Source organism: Hippocampus zosterae, chromosome 4 (genome assembly GCF_025434085.1).
Source record: "Hippocampus zosterae strain Florida chromosome 4, ASM2543408v3, whole genome shotgun sequence".
Classification (NCBI taxonomy): domain Eukaryota; kingdom Metazoa; phylum Chordata; class Actinopteri; order Syngnathiformes; family Syngnathidae; genus Hippocampus; species Hippocampus zosterae.
This window is the reverse complement of record NC_067454.1, coordinates 14,510,041-14,532,980: the sequence shown is the minus strand read 5'-3', so window position 1 is coordinate 14,532,980 and position 22,940 is coordinate 14,510,041. Positions and strand designations below refer to the sequence as shown.

The window sequence follows — 22,940 nt, the reverse complement described above, 5'->3', positions numbered from 1 at the left end:
AGTCACTTATAGTAGTTGTGATATTTTCCTTTGCTTGTGGATACATGACTGTACAGGTATCGTCTCTCGTGGCAAGGAATTTGTTGTCATAGAAGAGGCTGCAATTAATTCATCAGGGTGCACAAACGATTTAATTGTTTACATTCTGTTTAGTTGCAGTTTAAAAAAATAAAAATAAATAAATGAATACAAATAATATTTAACAATGATTTTGCTAAATGTGCTTTTGTAGAAATTTACACAACGCCCCCAAATGCAGTACAGTATATATTGTCCTTCAAAATGCCAGTGTTTACGCACGCGTAATGTGGGTCTGATAGATCACATGACTCGTTCATAAGCCTACATAATCACGTGACTGGGTGTCTTCCGGGGTATGTGCTGCGGCTTGTCCGGTGAGTTTTTAACACGTTGCGACTGTTTACATCTGTACTTAATATACGTGTTGTTAAAAAAAAAAACATTGCACTGAAAACATTTCCTAATATTAGACGGTTAGAATGTCCATAATTGGTTGTTTAGCTCGTTTAAGAGGTTACTTTTTACGCGATTTCTCTGTTGATAACGAAGTTTTGCTCTCAATTATCCCTGGTTTAAAATGAGTGTACCGTGACGACGAATGGTTCGTGACTCAACAATTCAGACCAGTTTACATCTTTTCAATGGAGGTTTTCATGTGTGGAGATCATTCCAGAATTATAAGCACCGCCATTTTTGGCAAAGTGGACCACTTATTATATCAATTTAAATATGCTCTCAAGAATAACGGGCAATAAACCCACATACAGAAAGATCGGTCAACAGTACACTTTTTATGAGGTATCTGTCATTTATATTTTGCTGTACCTGGAGCAACCCTGATTTTGATACGGGGGCACCGATAAACATGTTTAAAAAAATAATTGGGGAACTAACAACAACATTAATTAAATATTTTTGAAAACAAAACGGTGTTTTCATTTAGTCAATATGTTAAGAATTTAGGAAGTTAAGTATTTTAAAAGCTTCAAAGAGCAGGCAAAAATGAAGGTACAGTCACTTTCTCCATTGGTACATTGGCCAATGAGTGTCTGCAAAGCGGTGCGAGGCTGTTGGGAACAAGTCAGAGCAATGACAAGCATTTTGAGTCGCGATACGCTTAGGGAATGACACGTGCCGTGAAAGCCAGTTATGTCTGTTATTTGTTTGGCTACAGGAGAGTCACACACCATCACAGAATGCTCATTTAATATTAGTATTAGTCCAATCTTAACAAGAGGTTTGCATGTTCAATACTAATGGACTAGTTTTTGCTCAAGAGTAGATGCAAAGCTATGATAGCTGCTGGTCAAGATTAGGCTAGGTTCACACTGCAGGTACATCTGACCCAGATCGGATGTTGTCGCCTGCATCTGATTTTATTTGTTTTTTTTAATGACCATTATTATTTTTTAAATGAAAGTCTGACGGCTCAATTCAGATTTTTTTCTAATCCGACCTGGTCCACTTTCATATGTGGTCGTAGATTAGATACTGTACATATATATGGATGTGTTTTGTTTTTTGTTTGTTTGTTTGTTTATTTTTTTTGCAATGGGACTGCAGTCTGAATAACGAAGTCGCAAATGTCTAACCTATATGTCACCAGAAGTCCAAGGTGTGCTCCAAGCAGGCAGGGGGAAAAGCGCTTGGGAGTGAGATTGACTATTTGATTGTCCACGAATCTGCAGTTGTATTGAATAGCAGTGTTATTTTACTCTCTATAGTTGAATTTAATTTCCCCGACCTTGAAACATGAAGCATCAAGTGGACATTTGTGGTGATAGTAGCAATTCACCTACACAGACAGACGGTTCATTTATTGCGCACGGCAATGACATGACGTCATCTTTTGTAGAGATCTCCGGTAATTAAAAGCCTCTCCCCATTTCCCTAAAAATATTTATACCTCCTCTCGCATCACTCCTCTGGAGATGATTAAAAAGATGAGCCGATACTCACTGGACCCCATTTACTTCTGTAAACACCACATTGTGAGTGACGTTGTCTCTTCTTCTGCGCATGCGGGTCACTTCGGGATGCACTAGATAAACTGAGCTCGTATTTGATTTGTAATTTGAGATTTTGTTCTGGTCCGATGAAACCAAGGTAGAGGTTCCTGGCCATAAACACAACCTGGGTTCATCGTAAATGCCAAGATGATTTATCTTGGTCACTTTTTTGTCATTTGGACTTGGGTTTATGTAGACTTTTTGTGTCTTTTTGATTTGACCAAACACCTTTGTCTTCCACAGCAGGTTATGAGGATGATTTCAGGCAATGGAACGAGGAAGAAAGTCTGCAGGCAGCAACTGCAAGTGAGCAGCGTTTCATCTTGTGATGCTGACGCATCGACTGAGATTAAAAGCCTATTCAGTAAATTTAGAACCTATCTAAAGCCGTCCAATGAGGAATGGCACAGCCCTAGTGCCAATGTCGCCCTCAGACCACACGCAAAAGTAGAAAACCGCCGCCTTCAGGCCCTTAAGGTGTCCCTCAATGCTGTGAAGAACCAGCTCAGTGACAAGAACATCGAAGTGTGGCATAACCACACCAACTCCACCAACCGGGCTGGGAAGGTCATCGCCACAGTGCGCTCTGCTGCCAACGCGGAAATCTGCACTCAGGCATGGTGTAAGTTCTATGAGATCCTGGGAACATTTAATCTTCTTTCTGAGGAGGCACTGCACTCTGGGGAGCTCAACACGGTTCACCTATGCGAAGCTCCCGGGGCTTTTATAAGCGCCTTGAACCACTACGTCAAAACCTGCGAACGCACGCGCTATTGCGACTGGAGCTGGGCCGCCAACACGCTCAACCCGTACCATGAGGCCAACGCGGGTGGCATGACCATCGCCGATGATCGGTTAATCGCCAACACTCTGCCGTGGTGGTTTTTCGGGTCCGACAACACTGGCGACATCATGCTCCAAAAGCACCTACTGGAGCTGCAGACGTTTGTGGCAAACATGCGGCGAGTGGATCTGGTGACGGCGGACGGGAGCTTCGACTGTCAGGAGAACCCCGATGAGCAGGAGGCGCTGGTGTCGCCGCTGCATTATTGCGAGGTGACGGCCGCGCTGCTGCTCCTCAGCCGTGGCGGCTCCTTCGTGCTCAAAATGTTCACTCTGTACGAACACTCCTCTGTCTGTTTGCTCTACCTGCTCAACTGCTGCTTCCGTTCCGTGAGCGTCTTCAAACCAGCCACAAGCAAGGCGGGCAATTCCGAGGTTTACGTCGTGTGCCTCCACTACGATCACAAGGAGGCCGTGAGGCCTCTGCTCTCCAAGCTCATCCGAAATTACGGACCGCATCTGGCGGAGAGAGAGGCGCTCTTCCCGGAATCCTCCATCCCGCCATCGTTCCTCGCGCAGCATGAAGAGATGTGCACGTACTTTCATACCCTGCAAGTTGAGACCATCACAGAAAACTTAAGATTGTTTGAAGGAATGAGCACCGAGCAGAGGGAGAGGCTCGACTACATAAGGGATTGTGCCGCTCAGGAATACTTGCAACGTTTCCAGGTAGGAAGTCGCATCATTTTACTGCAGCGCTCCAAATATTTTTAAAAATCGATTAGTTTGTCAATTATTTTGTTGATATATGAATGAATCGGGTTTTTAAAAATAGTTTTAATTTCCATCGCTATATTCAAGTCAGGAAAAAAAAAGCATAAACATGAATACAAATCAAGTGCTGGTCTGTAACATGTCCGGAAATGGGTTGATCATTGTTTTTCAAAGTAAAAGCAGATGTTTGCAAATGTTTTATTTTGATTCTACGCAAAAATAATTAGTCTGCTTTCATGAAGGACGACAGAAGTAGGCACTACGACAGAGAATATTGAGTTTTTTATGATTTCTGTTTACCACACAGTAGGTGTCAGGGTTCACTCTAGATGAATTTCTAACGGTCTCTGTGCTCAGGTGAAATTCCTTCCCCGGAGTCGCTGGATCTCCCGCAGCGCCATCAGCCCCGCCTACTGCCACGGCTCAGCGGGCCGACCTCTGGGACCAAAGAAGCAAGCGGCAGGCTCCTTCAACGAGCGCAGGGAATTGCAGACCCTCGGCTGGAAGGAGCGCGTCGAAAGAGGTTGCCATGCCGACTGGATACAGCGGCACTGCCGTGAGACGGATGGGCCGGACTGCGTGCTGCGAGGACCCCTGTCCGGGTGTCACGTGGATTCCTGGTACATCGTCGTCGGCGCAGTACTGCCCGCGGTCAGAAACTCTGCGTTCTGTTCTAGAGTCTTGTTAAACTATCTGACTGAAGCACAGCTGGCGTCAGCTGGGAGAGACTTAAATCAAGTGCTTCCATGTGACGCGTGCCACACGGTTAGCGCCGTGTCCATCTTGTCAGACGTTGCGGGTCTTTGCACTGATAATAACGGGACGAAAACGAAAAGGCAGTGTATGGTGTTCGGTAGCCGCTCGGAGTGGGACGCCAGTGGGAGCCAAATCGAAGAGCTGCTTCTCACATTTCCTTCAGAGAGTTCGTATCCTCAAGGAGGCCACGGCGCGTTGCACGACGGAGCGCCGGCGTACCAGCATCTGTTCGTCAGCCGTGTCGTGATGTCCCTGCAGAGGCTGACCTCTGGAGATGCCCTGTTGCTGCTTGTGCCATCCGCGCTCACCCGTGTCTCGGCTGCGTCGGTGCTCTGCTTGCACGCTTGTTTTCGCTCAGTCAAGTTCAGGTGCCCGCCCCCGTCAGGCGGCGTCGGGGCAGTGCTCGTATGTGCAGGATTTTGCCCTTCAGCTGCGGCCCAAATGCTGCCGGCTTTGACAGAAGTCCAAAACTGTATTGGTGAATTGCTGAAAGGCGAGGACTCGAGTCAACGCCAGCGAGCTTGTGATAAACAGGTGCTCCAATTTGTGCCCATGGAGGAACTACTTAATGGAAGCTTGACTGACTTCCTGTGGACCATGAACTCTGAAATCATGCGACACACGCTGCATTTGCTCATGCAGACATAGAACGGGCGCGACTATACCAGTTAATGCCTTAAGAAGCGTTATTTTATATTCATATGGATTATTTTTAAATTAAGTTTTTTGCATCCTTGAGTATTTTTGAGGGTGCTGTCATATGTGGAAATATACTGTATTTGTGTTATCAGAAGGCGGTTGAGTGGTTAGTGCGTCGACATCACAGTGCAGACGTACCGGGTTCGATTCCAGCTCTGGCCTTTCTTTGTAGAGTTTGCATGTTCCCCAGTGCCTTTGTGGGTTTTCTCTGGGTTCTCCGGTTTCCTCCCACGTTCCAAAAACATGCATGACAGGTTAATGGAAATACTCTAAATTGTCTCTGGGTGCGAGTCTGAGCGCGGATGGTTGTCTATCTCTGTGTGCCCTGCGATTAGCTGGCACCCGGTTCAGGGTGTCCCCAGCGTACTGCCTGAAGATAGCTGGGATGGGCTCCAGCACCCCCCGCGACCCTTGTGAGGATAAGCAGATCAGAAAATGGATGGATGGATTTGTGTCATCAGATTCAGAATCTGATTTACTAATACTGAGTGTTATTACCCTCAAAACATAAAGCAGTGTCTTTTTAGTTAAAAAAAAAAATCAGCCTTGAGCTGTCGATTCAACATTCATGTCAAAATTCTGCAAAATATCACTTGTCGGTCACGAGAAAGAAGCCTGGCCAAAGCAATCATTGGAGCCGTCATCCAGCGTAAGTCAACAAAGGAAGTTAATATGATTGACTGGCTTTGGAACCTGCTGCCATCGACTGCTTTGGTCTGGTGAATCTCAAGTTAGGTTTTGAAGCTGAATGTTGAATTTGATTGCAGCTGGATTTTGATTGTTTTTTTTCTCCCTCTTTGAGATGAAAAGTGTTTATAGAATATTTTGATGGTAATAAAATTCAGTCTTAGTGATTCAAAATCTGTCGGCATAGATTTACTTAAATAATCACGTCACATATTACGCAGAATGGGTCCCAATTACCTGGAGCAATGAACCTTAAAGCTCTGAAGTTTTTTTTTTTTTTTTGGGTCATATTTGCTGAGACTGTCAGTATAAACCTGACAGTAGTACATTTGTAAAATACGAGAGGGGGGAAAAGATCATCCCACTGCGGCTCCATCGTTTACCCTTAAATTGATTATTAAGACACCACTGTGCCTGGGTAAGAGTAACCAATCGGACAGAAAGCGTAACCGACAAGGTTACATTCGTAGGTCTCTCATTGGTCACTGACAAGCCACACCCCCTGCAGCCTTGTGCTGACATGTTAGTTTGGGATCAGTGAAGTGAGGTTTCATTCAAATCTTCCTAAGCGTTTTAAAACTGCAAATTCCTTTACATAGAACTGCAGAAGTTGTTCCTGCATACGACTTTCTTTTTCTTTGAAGTTGTGGGCTTTTCTTCCTCTCTCTCATTATTTGCACTTTCCCCTCCAGCTCTTGAAATGAATTGTTTTTTTTTTTGATTTTCTTGTTAGTTTCGTTTTTCCCCATATGTGACCTAGACGAGCGGTCAACAGAGCAGTTACCTTTTTCAGACTTTTTCTTTTTCTTCCACTCATTTGTGGTTGGGAACGCTGTGACAAATGATTGACACCTCCTCAGTCATGCCTTCTGTCTCTGATAGGTTGTTTTTCCTCGGACATGCTTGTTTCTTGCATATCAAATTAGAGGCACAAAATGGGGCCGTCAAAACCAATTACTTTTTATGGATCATATTTATCATTCATGAATTACTTTCAAGTAATAATGACTGTTTTAACAAATGTGACAAAAATAATTTAGATGGTCTTCTGTGATAGTTGGGGTGTCCCCCAAAGATTTGACATTGTTTGAAACTTTCGGGTAACTCTATTTCATCGGCAAACTCAGTTAATTTATTTTTAACCTACCTCTTTAATGCATTTTTGAAATACTATATTCATTTCTAATATAAATTGTGAGAGAGCTGAGACGTCAAAGAACAAATTGTTAAGCGTAAGAAGGCAGAATGTTCGTTTGTCGTCATGTTCTGTCGGATTGTCACAGTCCAAATTAAACTATTCATCTTGCCATTGTATGTTTATTTTTTGTGGGTGGGATAAACAACAACAAAATGAAAACATTTCGAAAATAAACGGATGTGGCTCTTGAGCCGATCGTTATCTACTACAACTCGGTGAAGATCCTTTCAATATGCTTTTAATTCAAATGTGTCAAAAAAGGCTATAATGATTTTCCTCAAATTCTCATCCTCAGATGATTCTCCATTGTGAGACAAAAAGAGGATTTCTGATCTTATCTCCTGCAAGCTTTTTTGCAACTGTCCTTGTCAGTTATAGATTACAATGTATAGCAGCATATTTAGCCGGCAAATACCAGAATTCATGGACTCAAATAACACATGTCATGTGGCCGCCATCAAAAGCAGCAACATCTTATGTTTTGTTTTATTCATAATTTGTAAGAGCTTCTCTATGTCAAAAGCTAAAGGATTAGACATGCATGCATCAAATTCTTTTGCATCCGTACGGCACACAACTGAAAGTTGCTTTCAGTACAACTCATGCATAGCTGTAGTCACGAGGGGTTTTTAGGGGAGATTTGAACAAACAAAATGTCCCCGGTGCAGAGTGTCGAGCCTCCTGTCAGTCACAGATGGTTAGTGAGCCACTATGGCTTACCCTAGAGTGCTCGTCGTCTCCAGCAAATGCATTATTTCGTCCCAGGACGCGGTGATGCTTTTTTTTTGTCTTTTGGCCATTGTTATGGTTGGATGCCGGGTTTACCATTTTATTTCTTCATTTTCAGGAAAGTGATGAATATAGCATGGTTACTTTACACTGGATAGGAAAGTCTACATACCCGTTTTTGAATTGCCAGGATTGTGTGATGTGGAAAAAAAATCTTTTCAATTATAGGGACCCACAAGTTGCAGCTTGCAGGACCAATATGAAAATGACTGAAATAGTGTATGCAGATAAAAATAAATAAATACATATATAAAATTTGGACAGAACCGAAAACCGTGAGTCATTATCTCGGAGTGTCTGTAGAAGAAAAATCTACAGATGAGGACCCGCGTGGCCGAAAGCTCTGGACCCAAAATAGGATAAACAATGCAGCGAGCAGCATGGAGGAAAAAGAGCAGAGACTATAAGATGGAATGTAGGGAAGTTGAGAGCAGGTTATTAGATGCATATTGATTCTGAACTGAACTCAAAATACCTGGCACAGTTGTAGGCATTTATATTGCGTTTTTGTCTTGTATTGATGGTTTCTATAATTGCGGCAGCATAGTGCCATCAAGAGGAGGATTGAGAGTCTGGTCGGTCCCCACTGAAGAAAATTACCAAATGCACAGCTCGTCACTGTGTAAAAGTTTGAACACCACTAAGAAGAGACTTGGAATAATCCAGTCAGGATTGACAAGGATGGCAAAAACTACAGCGTGAGAGATAAAAAAAAGTTCTAAGTAGAACCATTTTTAATCTTGGGAAGTTCCAGAATGGATGTTTTTATGACATTGAGTACATGTATTAATTGTGACATAATGGCGCACGGTGCGGAGAACGCGCCACTGAGCAATCGCGAGCCACCATCCACTATCTGTCACAGCAACACGAGGCACGCCAGCAAGTCCCTCTCTCCTCGTGCAGCTGTTGTCTGACAAAACGTTTTTGTTTCATCAAAGAAAAATGGATCCTGTGAACAGAGCGATGGGAGATCAATCTTCATATTAGGGGAGAAAGATATGAGGCCGGTGCCATCTGGTTTAGGAGATGCACACACTGCTTTTACATTAAAAGCAGGGCTATAAATGAAATGAACAGCTCTATTTTAACTTGTTTTGAACACGACCGTAGAATGGCTGCTGAGACAGCAGAGCTTTGCTGAGACAGCAGAGCTTCGCAGATTTACCGTGCAGCTAACATTTGTTTGTTCCAAGGGTCCTTTTACAGTTGTCAAAAGTGACTTTAAAGATATCTTTGAATATTCGCATTTCTCATTCATCCAGGTCATCGTATTCTCAGGGTACTGAGTTGAATAGGCCGCATCGTGCTGTGATAGTGTTTGACTGTGTTTTGGCTTAGGGCTTTGTTGTTGTCATGCTGTCACCTTTATTGTCTCAGATAGGATTGGGCATGGCCTGATGTCTCTCAATATACAAGATGGAGTTGCTCAGTGACACGTCAGAAAGTTAAGCTTCCTTGAATCCCTTCTACATCCAGCCTTACTTTCGATTCTTACTTTGTACATTTATATACCGGCCCCGCTCTCTTTTATTACTTTGTATTTTTGTATACAAATGCCCAATTCCAGTACCCTACGCTACAGTCCTCATTGAAGTGTACACGTAGTGGAAGTGCACATAGTGTTCCAGAGCGCAAAAGCAAGCGAAAGAAAATTGCTGAATTGTGACAGTGTGTGTGTCATTAATTTACACACATTCAAGATTTGAAGGTAAAAACTACTTTGTGTTGCTGCTATAAATGATAGCTGATGAACTCAGGTATTTTCCATAGTATTGTGAGAAATGTGAAAATAGAAGGCACTAAAAAGCCTCTTTAAAAGCCATAATCCAAAGAAGCGGGAATGGTGTGCTGCTGTATCATCAGTGGTTACACAGTCCTGCATTTAAACCGATAGATAATGTCACACACTCTTCTGTATGTTAATCCCTAAGACTCCGGTATGAAAAATAAGTACAGTAAATAAGGCTCGTTCAATACAATTCAACCAATCCCAATATTGTATGCGTTTATAAAGAGCATCATTCTTGGAATCTCAAGGCTGTGGTTACAGCTTAATGTATGCAGTGGGGGAGACGGGGGACTGAAAATCATCAATCTGTCAATGTGACGGATATTTTCTGTTCATAGACAGCAACAAGCAATTAACCTCTGACACCTGACCTGAATCGAAGAGTCAATTGGTGGAAATATTGCAGTTAAGTGCCGTGTTTCCCCGACCAGGTTTGTGGCCTCTGTATTAAATCATGTTGGATGATACCAGATTGACGTCAACGTTTTCTGCGTCTGTCTTCATAAAGCGCTAATTGGTTGAACTCTCCTCGGGCCTTCTTACTTGGCACGACAAGGCGTGTCATGAAATTCAGGCATTCGCTGGCCTCATGGCTGACACTGACTAAATATATGGCTCAGCTGTAAGAATGAATCCAACAAGGCTTTAAGCTAATTGTATAAGCTATATCATATGTTATCTGTATCATGTCATGGTCATTTCGTCACATCATTGACCCCAAAACCAAACAAACTGATTACAATGAATTTGATGGATATCTTCAATTAGTTCATGAATCAATGACTTATTTCACCTGAGACATTTCAGACACCTTTTATAGGAATGCTTTGGGACAAGGCTCCTGATTGTACTCCAGTCCACTAAACAAGGCCAAACATGCCTAATAGAAAACCGATTCCATTTGCTTTTGGTATTCCTGCTATACGAACGACCTAATTTATACATTCAAACGACTTTATCAATACAGTCAAATGACTTAGCAGTATGTTCAAACAACTTAAGCATCTTGTTCGAACGACTTTACAGAAGGTTCGAATGACAGCCCAGTCAAAAATGTTTATTCCACATTGGCAGTTCCGCACTTGTACCTACTTGTACTTTGAATCTGTTTTGCATTTTATCTCATGAAACCATGACGGTGGATGGTCTGTCCAACAGAGACTTCTCAACCATGTTATTCGCTGCCAATGGTGTGGAAGTAATAAAAGTGAGTTTTTGCTCAGTGGGACACAGATCTGACAGTCATCCGCATAGCAGTGGAAAGAAATACTGTGTTTCCTTAAGATGGAACCCAATGGGAGCAAATACAGTGAGAGCAGCAGAGGCCCCAGAATTGAGCCATGTGGAACACCACATGACAGTGGGGCAGTACGTGACTCAGAGCAGGCTAACAAAAAAGGTTCTGTCAGCTAAATAAGACCTAAACCACGCAAGGCCGCTACCGCCAATGCCCACCAATTGCTGCAAACAAGTTAACAGAGTACTGTGATCCACTGTATCAAATGCTGCAGTTAAATCCAATAAAACCAGACACACATAGTCTCCAGTGTCATTTGCCAGGAAGGTGTCATTAGAAACGCGTAACAGTGAGTAACTTGTTGTATTACTTTGTTACTGCCTAAACATATCTTACTGTAACACGTTACCCCAACACTGCTGGTAGGTTAGCCAATGTAGTGCCGTGTCCAGTAAATCTATAGTATGAACCAAATATAGGAATGTACCGTATGTCTGAAATTACTTGTCTATTTTTCCTCAGCGTGTCTAATTGTCCTGCAGTGAGAAAATGGGTGTTGAGCTTCGTCATGTTTGTTTGGTCACATGGTAGCTCATTAGATAGGCCCTGTATTGGATTTCTTTTCATTTGTTTAATTTATATCTCCATTTGCAACACGGTGACTCATTCCATTGACAGCACTTTCTGTCGTCCACATTACGAAGCAGGCAAATCAATAGCTGATAGAGTAACTCTTTACATCCGTATTTTTCTCGCATTCTCCTCGCAGGCATGTCAATGACCTCGCCTGAACCTCTATATTGAACTGAGGTGATTGCAAGGACAGTGGTGGATGAGAGACCACAAATCAGGCTACCGCTTCGCTTGTTTTCGTCATTCAATTTTCGTAGCATGCACTCACATACAGTACACAGAAAGCACATTTACTGGACTTTATGTTTATGTGCTTGTCATCCCTCTGGCATTTGTTTTGGGTGGAGCTTGGCAAACGTCAATTATTCATCTTACTTCTTGGTATTAGGTGCGCAGGTGTGTGGGAGTTGGGAGATGCGACACCTTCCTGCATACAAATGTACCTTTCCCATCTTCGGTTAGTTTAAATACAATAATGTAGCATGAATTCCCGATATTTTTGTCCGATTGGTTGTCAGAGAGGTGTTAACCTAACAACATATTGAATGTTTTGACCCTAATATTCGTATGCAATCCAAATCCCAACCAATTTTAGTCATGGTACAGATCAGTAGTCAGTCACCAGCGCTTGTAAACATTCTGAACAGGTCTGCTGTATCTTTTATTGCAATGTGAATGATCAGTCAGCTTTACCACTCGTTACTCAAGAGCACAGCGATCGGGCACACCCGACTGAGTCCATGACCAGAAAAAGGGTATTCCGAAAGTTTATGGAAAAAGATGACCAACTGAGAGGCGCCAGTTCAATTGTTCTCTACCTTTTAGACTTCTATCTGTTATCTTGTTGCTGTACTGTGTGGTAGAAGCCCACAATTGTTGCATCATGGCAGCAAATACGGTAATCACTTCTCCTCTCTGGTGACTTTACTATGAGAGGCGAGGTTGTTTTTTCCACATCAGAGATGTGCACTCTGGAGTTTAATAACGTAATTGTTCCCTGCAGAGGGAAGGGCCGAAGGACAACGATCCCTGCCTGCATTCGGGGAATCATATTGCTCGTGGGTGGTGAGCACATTCGACTGTCTGCAAAAGCCCTTTGCAGATCATACTGTGTGTGGTTATGTCTTGTGTGCAGGATTATGATAGCGTTTTTTTTAACAGTTCATGAGTGTATTTTGGTCTAAAGTTTGTTTACATTGGGTGAAATTCCTGCGTTTTTGTTGATAATTATTGAGTGACATGGACGTAATCGTGCTTTTTAAGATTGCAGAAAGCACGGTTATGTTACTTTTATAACGTACATCTTTGGACATGATTATTGATGTATATTGTGAGATATAAATTAGGTTTGTTAATTTGTAGGGAAAAAATGATTTCTTTCCTGTAAACATATAAAGGGATCACTACATGCATGTTACACTGTCCAATCTCTGTGTTATCCCTTGCTCTTCCTCTTCATATAGTTAAGGCTTTGAATCGTGTTTCCATTATTTGTATGTGTAGTTGGCGACACGCTATTGTATTTAACACGGTAAATTTGAAAGCAGAAGGGTGAAAACAGGACGTACAGTATTTGAAGCTCATACTCATTTGTGAGAGAATATGAACGTGAAAGCCTATCCCGTTCGGTGTTTTACGCGCACAGAAAGCAACGGCTGTCGGGCTATTTTATAACGTACACGATCATAAAGCGTCGCTGTAATCAGTTCCGGCGGGAAAAAAACAATGACATAACTGGGAGAACGGATTGGAAACTGTGTTTTGCTTTATCAGTTTCCAGCATTCTCCCTGAGTCCAACTACTTGTTATCAGTCTGCATTGTGTCGCCAATGAAATGGCTGATTAGTGCAATGAGGCAATCTGTCACTCTCACTTACACAAATGGTACACTCCCACTCTGATTGCTGCTCCAGCGCATTAATGCCGGAGCAAATGTCTCTGGCACTCAAGCCCACAAAGCCTAATTTGATCTGCGTGCACACTTCCACACAAATAAACCCACTCTGGGATTTTCATTCTACCCAACAATATGCACATTGGGGGTATTTATTGCCTATCTGAGCATATAATTATGCAATTTTAGATGGTGTGCACCAGAAAAAGATGACTGTGGTGTATGTGTTTGTTATTGTGTGATGCTTCTCAGCCGACTTTCCTCATTATCTGCGTGATGAGACTAGTATGAAGAAGAAGTGAAAGGAGGGATTTAAAGGCCTCCTGGTAATTAGCGAACGCATTAATTTGAACTACTCTGGAGTTAAAAGATGTCCGGCGGATGAGACAAACAATCCCTTGGGTCACATCCTGGCTTGATTGGACGTCCTCCTGGCCATCCAGAAGACGGATTGCCTGCTGGATTGAATGTGCCTTTATGGGCCCTGAACATGAATGTTTTAAGGCAGCGGCATGTTTGTAAGTGCTCGGCGCCTGAAACTTGTTTCTTGCACATCTGTTTTGTGTGATGCTCTCTAGTAACCGTTTGTTTCGGACGTTTCCCTGACACTTGATTGATTAAGGTCACTAAACATTGGTGTTACTTTTGCGCCACGTCCTTTGTTTTCTGGGATATCAGTGTCCAGTAAAGATATCTCCCGGAGTAGCGCTAAATTTGCCTTCAGATGCGAGCGAGACGAAAGCTTTAACCCCTTCAGGGACAGCGGTTACTACCGTGGACAGTTTATCATGTTATCAGGTTACTGGGTGTATAAAAGTGTTAAATATGCCCATTAGCCACATTTAATAAACCAGTACAATCTCACGACATCCATTGCAGGAGTATAAATTGGGATTTATAAATATATTTCCTCACTGACAAATACATATTCATTCAGTCATGCTTTTACCGTGGTTGTAATTTCCATTGGTTTAAACATTCACTGCGAGCTGTGTTATGTAATAACCGCTAAATAATGGATGCAGATGTTAGCTTTGTGGTCTGTGATTGCCACAGTCAGGATTGTTTATTGATTGATGATGCCACGGAAATATCAGGGATAAACACGGTAGCATTGTGAGGACCCATCCCAAATTAATTCCTCTCACCCCATAAGTTGTTTTTCTAACACATCTGTTCTTAAAGCCGTGGTTGAGTTGCAGTGTAACATCCGAGAAAATTAGTCTGGGAATGCGGATGCTTGGTCTTGAAGTTAAACATTCATGTTCGCTATTTACGGAGTTTCCCAAAAGGCAAGTGCAAAATTGCTGCCCAGCAAGAGCTTTTTTTTTTCCTGACTGCAGTTCAGCTCCAGTACGAGAAGCTTTATAGTCGTGCACACTGCTTCAACCCGAAGTACAATTGACTTCAGGTCAGTGAACATCGTCATCTGCTGCTTTAGGTCGATGTCAGTAAAGCGTTAGCACTTTTCGAAGAATCCGCGAAACAGCGCTTCTGTTGCTGCTTATAGTTCTGGATTGACATTTTCTAAATTTGCACAAATGACTTCTCTGGGAGTTCAGTGTTTACTGCAAAAGTGGTGAGAGCAGGCCTTTTCCCTTGACATCAAGAACAGATCCTGTTTTAAGAAACTGGACATTTTAAAGCTTTAACTTTGCAAAACAATTTCACATGTTGCATCAGCTCTTGCGCCAATCACCCACTTGTCCATTCCGCTGGCAAAGAGTGTGATTTATATCTTCAGGTTTTGCCCCTAGGACATACGCGGGCAGCACAGCCAAGTGAATCACATGGACACATATCTGACAGTGTGCAAATCAGGTAAGCAATCGGGAGGCCATGTGCAATTGATTTCATCCATCCATTTTCTATACCACTTATTAGGGTAGTAGCGGGTGAGGGGGAGTCTAACCCAGCTGAATTTGACCATTCACATATTGACAAAATTGTGAATGTGAATTGTGAACAAAATTGACAATCTTCTTTGAACCTAAGCTAACATGCATGTTTTGGGAAGAAACCCGGGTAAGCATGGGTAGAATATGTCAACTCCACACAGAAAGCCTGAAGCTCTGATTCGAACTGCCGAGCTCAAAACTGTGAGGCAAATGCGCGAAATGATTTCGGCAGAAAGCAGTGAAGCAGGATGGTGATTGAAAAGGACAAACATCCAAACACAGAAATACAAAATGAAAACCACTCGCAAGATGCATGGAGCAGATGTGGGGAAAAATGTCTCTTGTACATTGTACTGTTTTCTTTGATGTGAGGACAAGCAGTTTGTAAAATGGATGGATCGGTGGAAAAAGTGGTGGTTTTTTTCAGTCTTGAGCGGATTAATGAATTTTCAATGTTTTTTAATGTATTTAAAATGTATTTGTTATACAATTAAGTTTTAGTCTTTGCACGGCGCAAAGAACAGAAAAGGCAAACCATTTGTTATCCATGTTTGTTTATTATGTCAACCGACACTTTGTCGAGCGTTAGCGAGAATTTGATTAATTTAATTAGCATCACTTGGCTTGACAAATTATGTTAGTCCGGGATCACTTTAATTAGGCAGAGTGGTTAATTTGTGTTGTCAGTCGTTCGGTCGCCATTAAAATATCTTCTCAAAACAGATGCATACTGTCTTTTCAAAATTGGCAATGGCTGGTAAAATTGTGTCGTGTGTCCCCAGTGTGACTTATTTTTACCTCTGAACTTTGCCGCTTGTTGTGATAATGAGGAATACATTATTGAGAAGACATTCGTTTTAACATAATGTGCTTTTGTTTTGAACACAAAAAGGAGGCATATCAGATATCATACGCAGTGTCCCAGAAAACAAAAAACAAACCCACCAAAATATCCTTTGGCGACGTTTGCTTCATTTTTGGCAGTTTCAAAAAATTGCCTCTATTTGATTTAAACATTAAAGTCTGTACAAAAGGAGGCTCATCCTTGGTGGCTATAGCAAAACGTTATTTTTAGCTGCACCGACAATACAAGATTTATAAAACTTTTTTAAAATGCAAGCTGCAATAGGATAGTTCATATATTAAACATACGGTAAATTGTAGTTCTTAAAGAAAAAGTTAAAAATGTTTAAATTGTCATTTTTTTCCCCTCTGACTTGATACGAGCGCAGTGTGGCGGACTTGAATTCAACTCACTTCACAATTAACAACACTCTGGTAAACAATTCTGAAAAAAACAAACAAAAAACTTTAAACTACCGGTATTCATTGTCACTCAATATTTAAATTTAATATCAAACTAAACATAAAACAAAGAGAATTGCACAAAGCAATTTATATACTATGTATTTCGTTAACAGGATGTAAAATTACCAGTGCTAGGATTTGTTCATATCACACACCTCTATGTGTTGCGGGACATTTTATATTCAAACATACATTGCTAACGGTTCTAAAACTGACTCTAGATGCTAATCTTCAGTGTGTATGTTAGCAGCCATTGTATGCTAGCATGAAACTATTTGGGCCTTTCTTCAAGCAGTTGTTTCGTTGTATTAAAATTACTTGAAGTGCAAATAAATGAAGTGACTGAAAAAGTAAATCTGGATCAGCACAATCTTTTTACTTTATTTTCTTAGTAGCAATGAGGAAAATGTAAATATCCTTCTGCTAAATCTTGTGTAAGCGTCTCTTCATGTCCTTTGATGTTGATTAATGTATGTACAAATTGTCCATGAATTTGAAAACCCCCTCTCAAATAATACAAACAACGTATTGTTATATCGTGCAATCGACTTTTTTTAAGCACATCTACGATATACATATATTGTTGTATTTCGAAGACAGCCCGCAGAAAGACTTGAAATGAAGCATTAAATAATAATGCAATAACTTTTGAATTCTTTTACATTCTATTTACCGTTATTTTATTTATTTATTTTTTTAACCAGTAAATGGTTTGATTCCAATCTTTATAAAGTGCAATATTATTTTACTTATTTTAAAAAACTCATTGCAAAACAGTGTTTATAATTTCTTGGTGATGGCCCCTGTGTTTTATTGTTTGTTATTGTAAGGTGTCCTTGGGTGTCTTGAACGGCGATTATAAATAAAATGTATTATTATGTATTATTTTTACTGCATATCATTTCAACCAGTATGGTCATTTACATTTGTTATCACCACTGTACTGATCTGTTCTCACCACTGCTTATTCCTGCCAATCTCATTAAAATGTTTAAAGCTGTTTGTATACTGTATATTCAATCTGCACTGCACAATTAGATTTTGCCTAATTCGACATAATCCCAAACCCACTTTATTATGCGTGCATTTGAGAAAATGACCACGGATGGTAAAGCTTCGACAACACCTGGCCACCCTTCAAAATGTCATCCTTTAATTTTCGTGTTAATTATACATATTATGTAGCATGGGCTCATTTTCATTTTAATAAAGCATTAACTAGATTGAACAATTCTCTGTAGTCAGTGACCTACACCCTGTGTCTGGATTGGCATGCAAGACCAACACAGGCGGTTTCAAATTCAAACTGCAGTCATGCATGTGCGCACATATGCATGAATATGTACATGTCAAATAGCCTAATGTGGGTCAAATATTGTTTTAAGAGTGTATTTACAAAATGTATGTGACTATAATGTTACTGGGGGGAAAAATAATTAGATTGGAATTGATTTGACTTTTTAGTAGGTCTCCCATAGGAGAAACTTGTCACGGAGGACATTACAGTTGCTTTTGGACAATTTAATGATTAAAATGTTTGGAGAAAATTACCTCAGAAACTCAGATTATCCCCACCACCCAGAATAAATAAATAAAATCCAAAACTTGCAAATCACAAGTTGTGAATGGCTGTCTCTGGTCTTGTACCATTAGGCCGTACTCAATCAACTTATTGTACAACAATCAGCTGCAAGTTTGCGGTAATGTTGCAGGCGCTCTAAACTTTTCAGAGTTGGAAATACAGTAAGCAATTCAGACATTCAATAGATAAATGTCCCAACAGCGCAACAATTGTAGGTGCTGTCAACGTTAAAACAGTCAATATAGAGTCATTATATTTTTGTCAGTTTTTGCACTGGATGGCCCTCCTGATACAACCCATGCATGTTCCATCACCCCTGACCAGAATGTGAACCCCAATTTCAATGTCTGAAACCCAGTGAGCCACCCAACCACTACCGACTTTTTCTAAGAATCCATCCATCCATTCATTCTCTGAGCCACTTATATGTACTCTCAGTTCAGTACACTCGTCTCAAATCGCTACCAGCTTCAGTCTGCTCAAATCCATTCTTAAAACGAATCTGGTGGGTCAAAATCTGTTCAAAATCCACATCTACCCAGTGAGATGTTTGGGAAAACAACGCAACATTTTTATTTATTTTTTGCATGTGTACACGTACTGTAGATTTCTGCCCTAACAGAAAAACACGAGTAACTCAAATGGAATCTTGTGTTGTGTTTTAGTATATTGCCTGTGTGCCTTATGCTGTATTATTGATGACAAATTTTTAACACTATCAGGGTATTAAAATGTGAAAAACCGTCAAGAACATTGATTCAAAATGAATTAAAAAAGGAATCAAAATGCAATCGAATGGAATTAGTTATGTTACTTTTCGGACAGTAATTGAAACACGAGTAGTTGCATGACTATTACATTGTCAAAGGGTAACTTGTAGCTGTAAGGAATTTCATTTCCAAAGCAATCATCCCGCCGCTAGTGCCAGCAAATAGCAAGAGGTTAACGATGCCTGCACTTGGGGAACGCGAGTGTTCATAATCGCGTGATCAGGGGCTCCATTAATAAACATGTCTCTCATCTATCCTTGTCCTCTTCCCACATCTCGCGCTGCTCTGGGATTGATCCCATTGCTTTGCCTCCATCATTAAAATGAGAGTAATCAGGCGGCGGCAAACATTCTGTAATTATTGTTCATACACCTTTCATGTTGCAAGCGCCAATAAATGTGGTTATTCTTTGTCACACGAGCACACATTTGCACATTCAAAATCATAAACGTGGACACTAGCCTGGCCAATTATCTCTGTTTTTGTTGTCTTCGTTTCTCTGATACCAGCTTGCTGCCTGGAGGGAGGAGATAAAGTGTCTTCGTCTTCTTCTTCGGTTTCTGCAGTTTCCCCCCCATCCCTTTCACCCACCCCCACCGCGAGCACCCATCCTTTACACCAGCTTCCAGAGACCAAACCACGGAGCAGAGTTTTTAATGAGAAAGGAGATTAGGAAAAGATAGGAGCTGGGGCTCACACAACAAACAGAACAAAGGCATGTTGATTTAGCAGATATGCGAGAGCGGTCGTTTGGATTTACGCCCTGAGTGGGTTCGATTGAGCGCGGAGAATCAGGCTCTCTGACCCGAGCAGGCCAGGAAGAGTGATGGAGAGTGTGAGAAGAGCGTTGAAGGAGGGTGGAAAGTAGAAGCAAGATGGAGGCAGAGTGTCAGCCCAGCTGCAAGACAGCTCAAATCAAAAGTCAGCAGAGGAGAGAAGCAAGTGAAGTGGAAGACAATGTGCCTATAAATGGAACAGGGGTGATGCATTGAAGGCATAATGGAGTCTTCTAGTTTGTCCTCGCCAGATGTTTGGGCCTCTTGGGTGACACAAGGTCAGTTTGGAAGGTGATTGAATGCTGCACTTTCACAACTTTTTTGTTGGTTGAAATGCAGTCTGCACCGCTGGTATATCGAATCATTTTTTTCTCATTGAAAGAAATGGAAATGTCATTCATTCATTCATTTGTTCCAGCGACACCCACCCCCACCCCCTCCCAAAAACCAAAACAACACAAATTCTTTAAATGTATTTTTTAGAAAGGAAAATAACAATATAAAATATTGCACTTTGTACAAGCAAATAGTATTCAGATGTCTCATTAAAATGTGAAGAATTAATGTGCATCATGGTTAATTCATTGTAGCTTCTTCTGGTGTATGCAACCTGGCCTCCTGGAGGGCAGTATTATATAGTCATACAGACAGGATAAAGACTATATGCTTGCAAGCAGTATTCTGTCTACATGTATTTCTGCACTGTTTGTGTTCAAATACTCTATATGTGTTGCTGAAAGGCTCAAAACACAGCAACTATGCATGCCATTAGGTAGCTTATCCATGACATTTTGTATTGTGTGCTAGCAGTAAGCTAGCAGACATCCCAAATGGCAAAACATTGTTCTAAATACATACCCTGTAATATCATTTGTTTTATAATTACTGTAAAGTTCAACTAGGAGTGGCAATACAATGATTTAACAACAGATTAATATCAATATGCAACATTTGATTTGGTCTCATTTTTTTTATATCCGAAAAATCTGGCATTTGAACAGATGTGACTTTTTATATCCTTTGTATCGTTCTGGCCTCCAGGATGGCGATTCTCCCCCCTCCCCCTCCTGCACCCTCAACCCGATTCCCCCTTCTCCTGATCCCCTTAACCTCAAGAAGTCCGGCGGCGCTGGCGCGGGGCGTCGGGGACAGGCTCAGATGAGGGCCCACGTCCCTAGTTCCACAACCACACGTCGGCGGCCGTGGCACGATGGTCGCTCCCCTTGCGAACTGGTGATGGTGCAGGGGAGAGGCAGCGACCACGGTGGCAGAGCAGGACTCTTTAGTCGTAGCGCTGCTCCCCTCAATCCGAGGAAGGGCCAATAAAAGGCGGCCTAAACACGCCCATCACCGCCACCGATCGGCTGGAGACCCGCCTCCAGCAGATTCATCCTTCATGCGGGCGAAACAAATACAAATACAATAACCGGACTGCTTTCCTGGAAATCGGCGCTTGGAATGTACGAACCCTGATGGACAATCCAAGAGCAAATAGACCGGAGCGCAGGACTGCCCTCATCACCCTTGAGATTCAGAAGCTCGGCCTGGACATTGTGGCCCTCTCCGAGACCCGTCTCCCTGGTGCCGGGCAGATCGAGGAGCCTCGGCACGGGTACACCTTCTTTTGGAGCGGACGAGCTGTGGAGGAGAGAAGAATTCACGGTGTAGGGTTCTGCGTTAAGTCACGTCTGTTTAGGGATCACAACATCATCCCCTTAAGAACTTCTGAGAGACTCATGTCCATCACTCTACCTCTGTGTCAATCCCAATCCCTTGTAATCATCAGCGCCTATGCACCTACCCTGGACGCCTCGGAGGAGGCGAAGGATTCCTTCTATGCCGCGCTGCGTGGCCTGATCCTCCGCGTCAACCCCCGGGATAAGCTCTTGGTTCTGGGGGATTTCAACGCGCGGGTGGGCTGGGACCATCAGCTTTGGGGAGGGATTCTGGGGAAGGAAGGCGTTGGCAACTGCAATGAAAATGGAGAACTACTCCTTCGTCTCTGCGCAGAGACGGAGATGGTAATAACCAACACACTGTTTCAGATGGCCAACAAGCACAAGACCACCTGGCAACATCCAAGATCCGGCCACTGGCACCTGATCGATTACGTCCTTACCCGCACCTGCGACTGAGCGGACATCCTGGTCATGAGGGCAATCCGCTCCATGGATGACGGATGGTCCGATCACAGGCTGGTAGCCTCAAGACTTAGGCTGAAGATCGCACCTGCGAAAAGAAGGAAGAAGATCCCCAAGAGGATACGTTTCAATGTTGGGCTGCTGAGGAATCCCGAAGTCCTCGAACAGTACCAGACGTCCCTCGCGGACAAACTGGACACTCAACCTCGGACCCTGCCTGCCACTGTCCACTCAGACTGGGAGCACTTGAAAACTGCGCTCACCAAATCCGCGGAAGAGGTCCTCGGTATCCAGAAGAGGAGAAATCCCGATTGGTTTGCCGAAAACCTGGAAGAAATTGAGCCACTGATTTCAAGAAAGAGAGAGGCTCGCATTGCATGGCAGAACTGTGTTTCCTCCAAGAGACTTGAAGAAGTCTACCGGGCGGCCAAGAGTGAAGCACAGAGAGAGATCCGGAGGATCCAAAATCAATGGTGGGTCAACTTTGCCCACCAAATGCAGAGTTTCGCTGACCGTCACGATACCAGATCCTTCTTCGAAGCAACGAGTAAGATCATCGGTCCGGCTCACAGTCCTCCAATGGCTGTGAAGGCAAAGGACGGCACAATCCTGCAGGAAAAGGAGGATACTCACCAGGGATGGAAGGAGCATTTCATGGAGCTCCTGAACCGTCCGACATGCGCAGCAGACGGCTTCCTAGATCCTGTCCCCCAGCTTCCCGTGCAACACTGGATGACGGAGCTGCCGACTCTCCGGGAGATGAAGAAGAACAAAGCTGCTGGAGTTGACGACATCCCCGTAGAACTTTTACAAGCTGGCGGTGCACATCTCCTCACCCGCCTCGACACCTTCATCCTTCATTGCTGGGTCGAGGAGACGGTGCCTGGAGAACTGAAGGACTCCGTCATCGTCACGATATTCAAGAAGGGCCACGAACTCGACTTTGGAAACTACCGTGGAATTTCCCTGCTGTCAACTGCTGGAAAACTCATCTGTCGTATACTGGCCGACCGACTCACCTGTCTCGCTGAGCGGGTTCTTCCGGAGTCCCAGGCAGGCTTCTGTCCAGGCAGGGGAACCGCGGACATGGTGTTCTGGGCCAGGCAGCTCCTGGAGAAGTGCCGGGAGCAGCGGAGGGAGTTCCGCGCCATCTTTCATGATCTGGCCAAAGCGTTTGATTCTGTGCCCCGAAC

At 42.7% G+C, this 22,940-nt stretch overlaps 1 protein-coding gene across 1 annotated transcript; it reads left to right on the top strand.

Annotated features, from left to right (window-relative positions):
• Positions 1-343: 343 nt before the first annotated feature.
• cmtr2 (cap methyltransferase 2) lies at positions 344-13,920 on the top strand. The gene is made up of 3 exons (XM_052063478.1): positions 344-395; positions 2,274-3,542; positions 3,945-13,920. Exons 2-3 carry the CDS (start codon positions 2,280-2,282, stop codon positions 4,989-4,991), a joined length of 2,310 nt encoding a protein of 769 aa, XP_051919438.1. The 5' UTR covers positions 344-395; positions 2,274-2,279; the 3' UTR covers positions 4,992-13,920.
• The last annotated feature ends 9,020 nt before the right edge of the window (positions 13,921-22,940 follow it).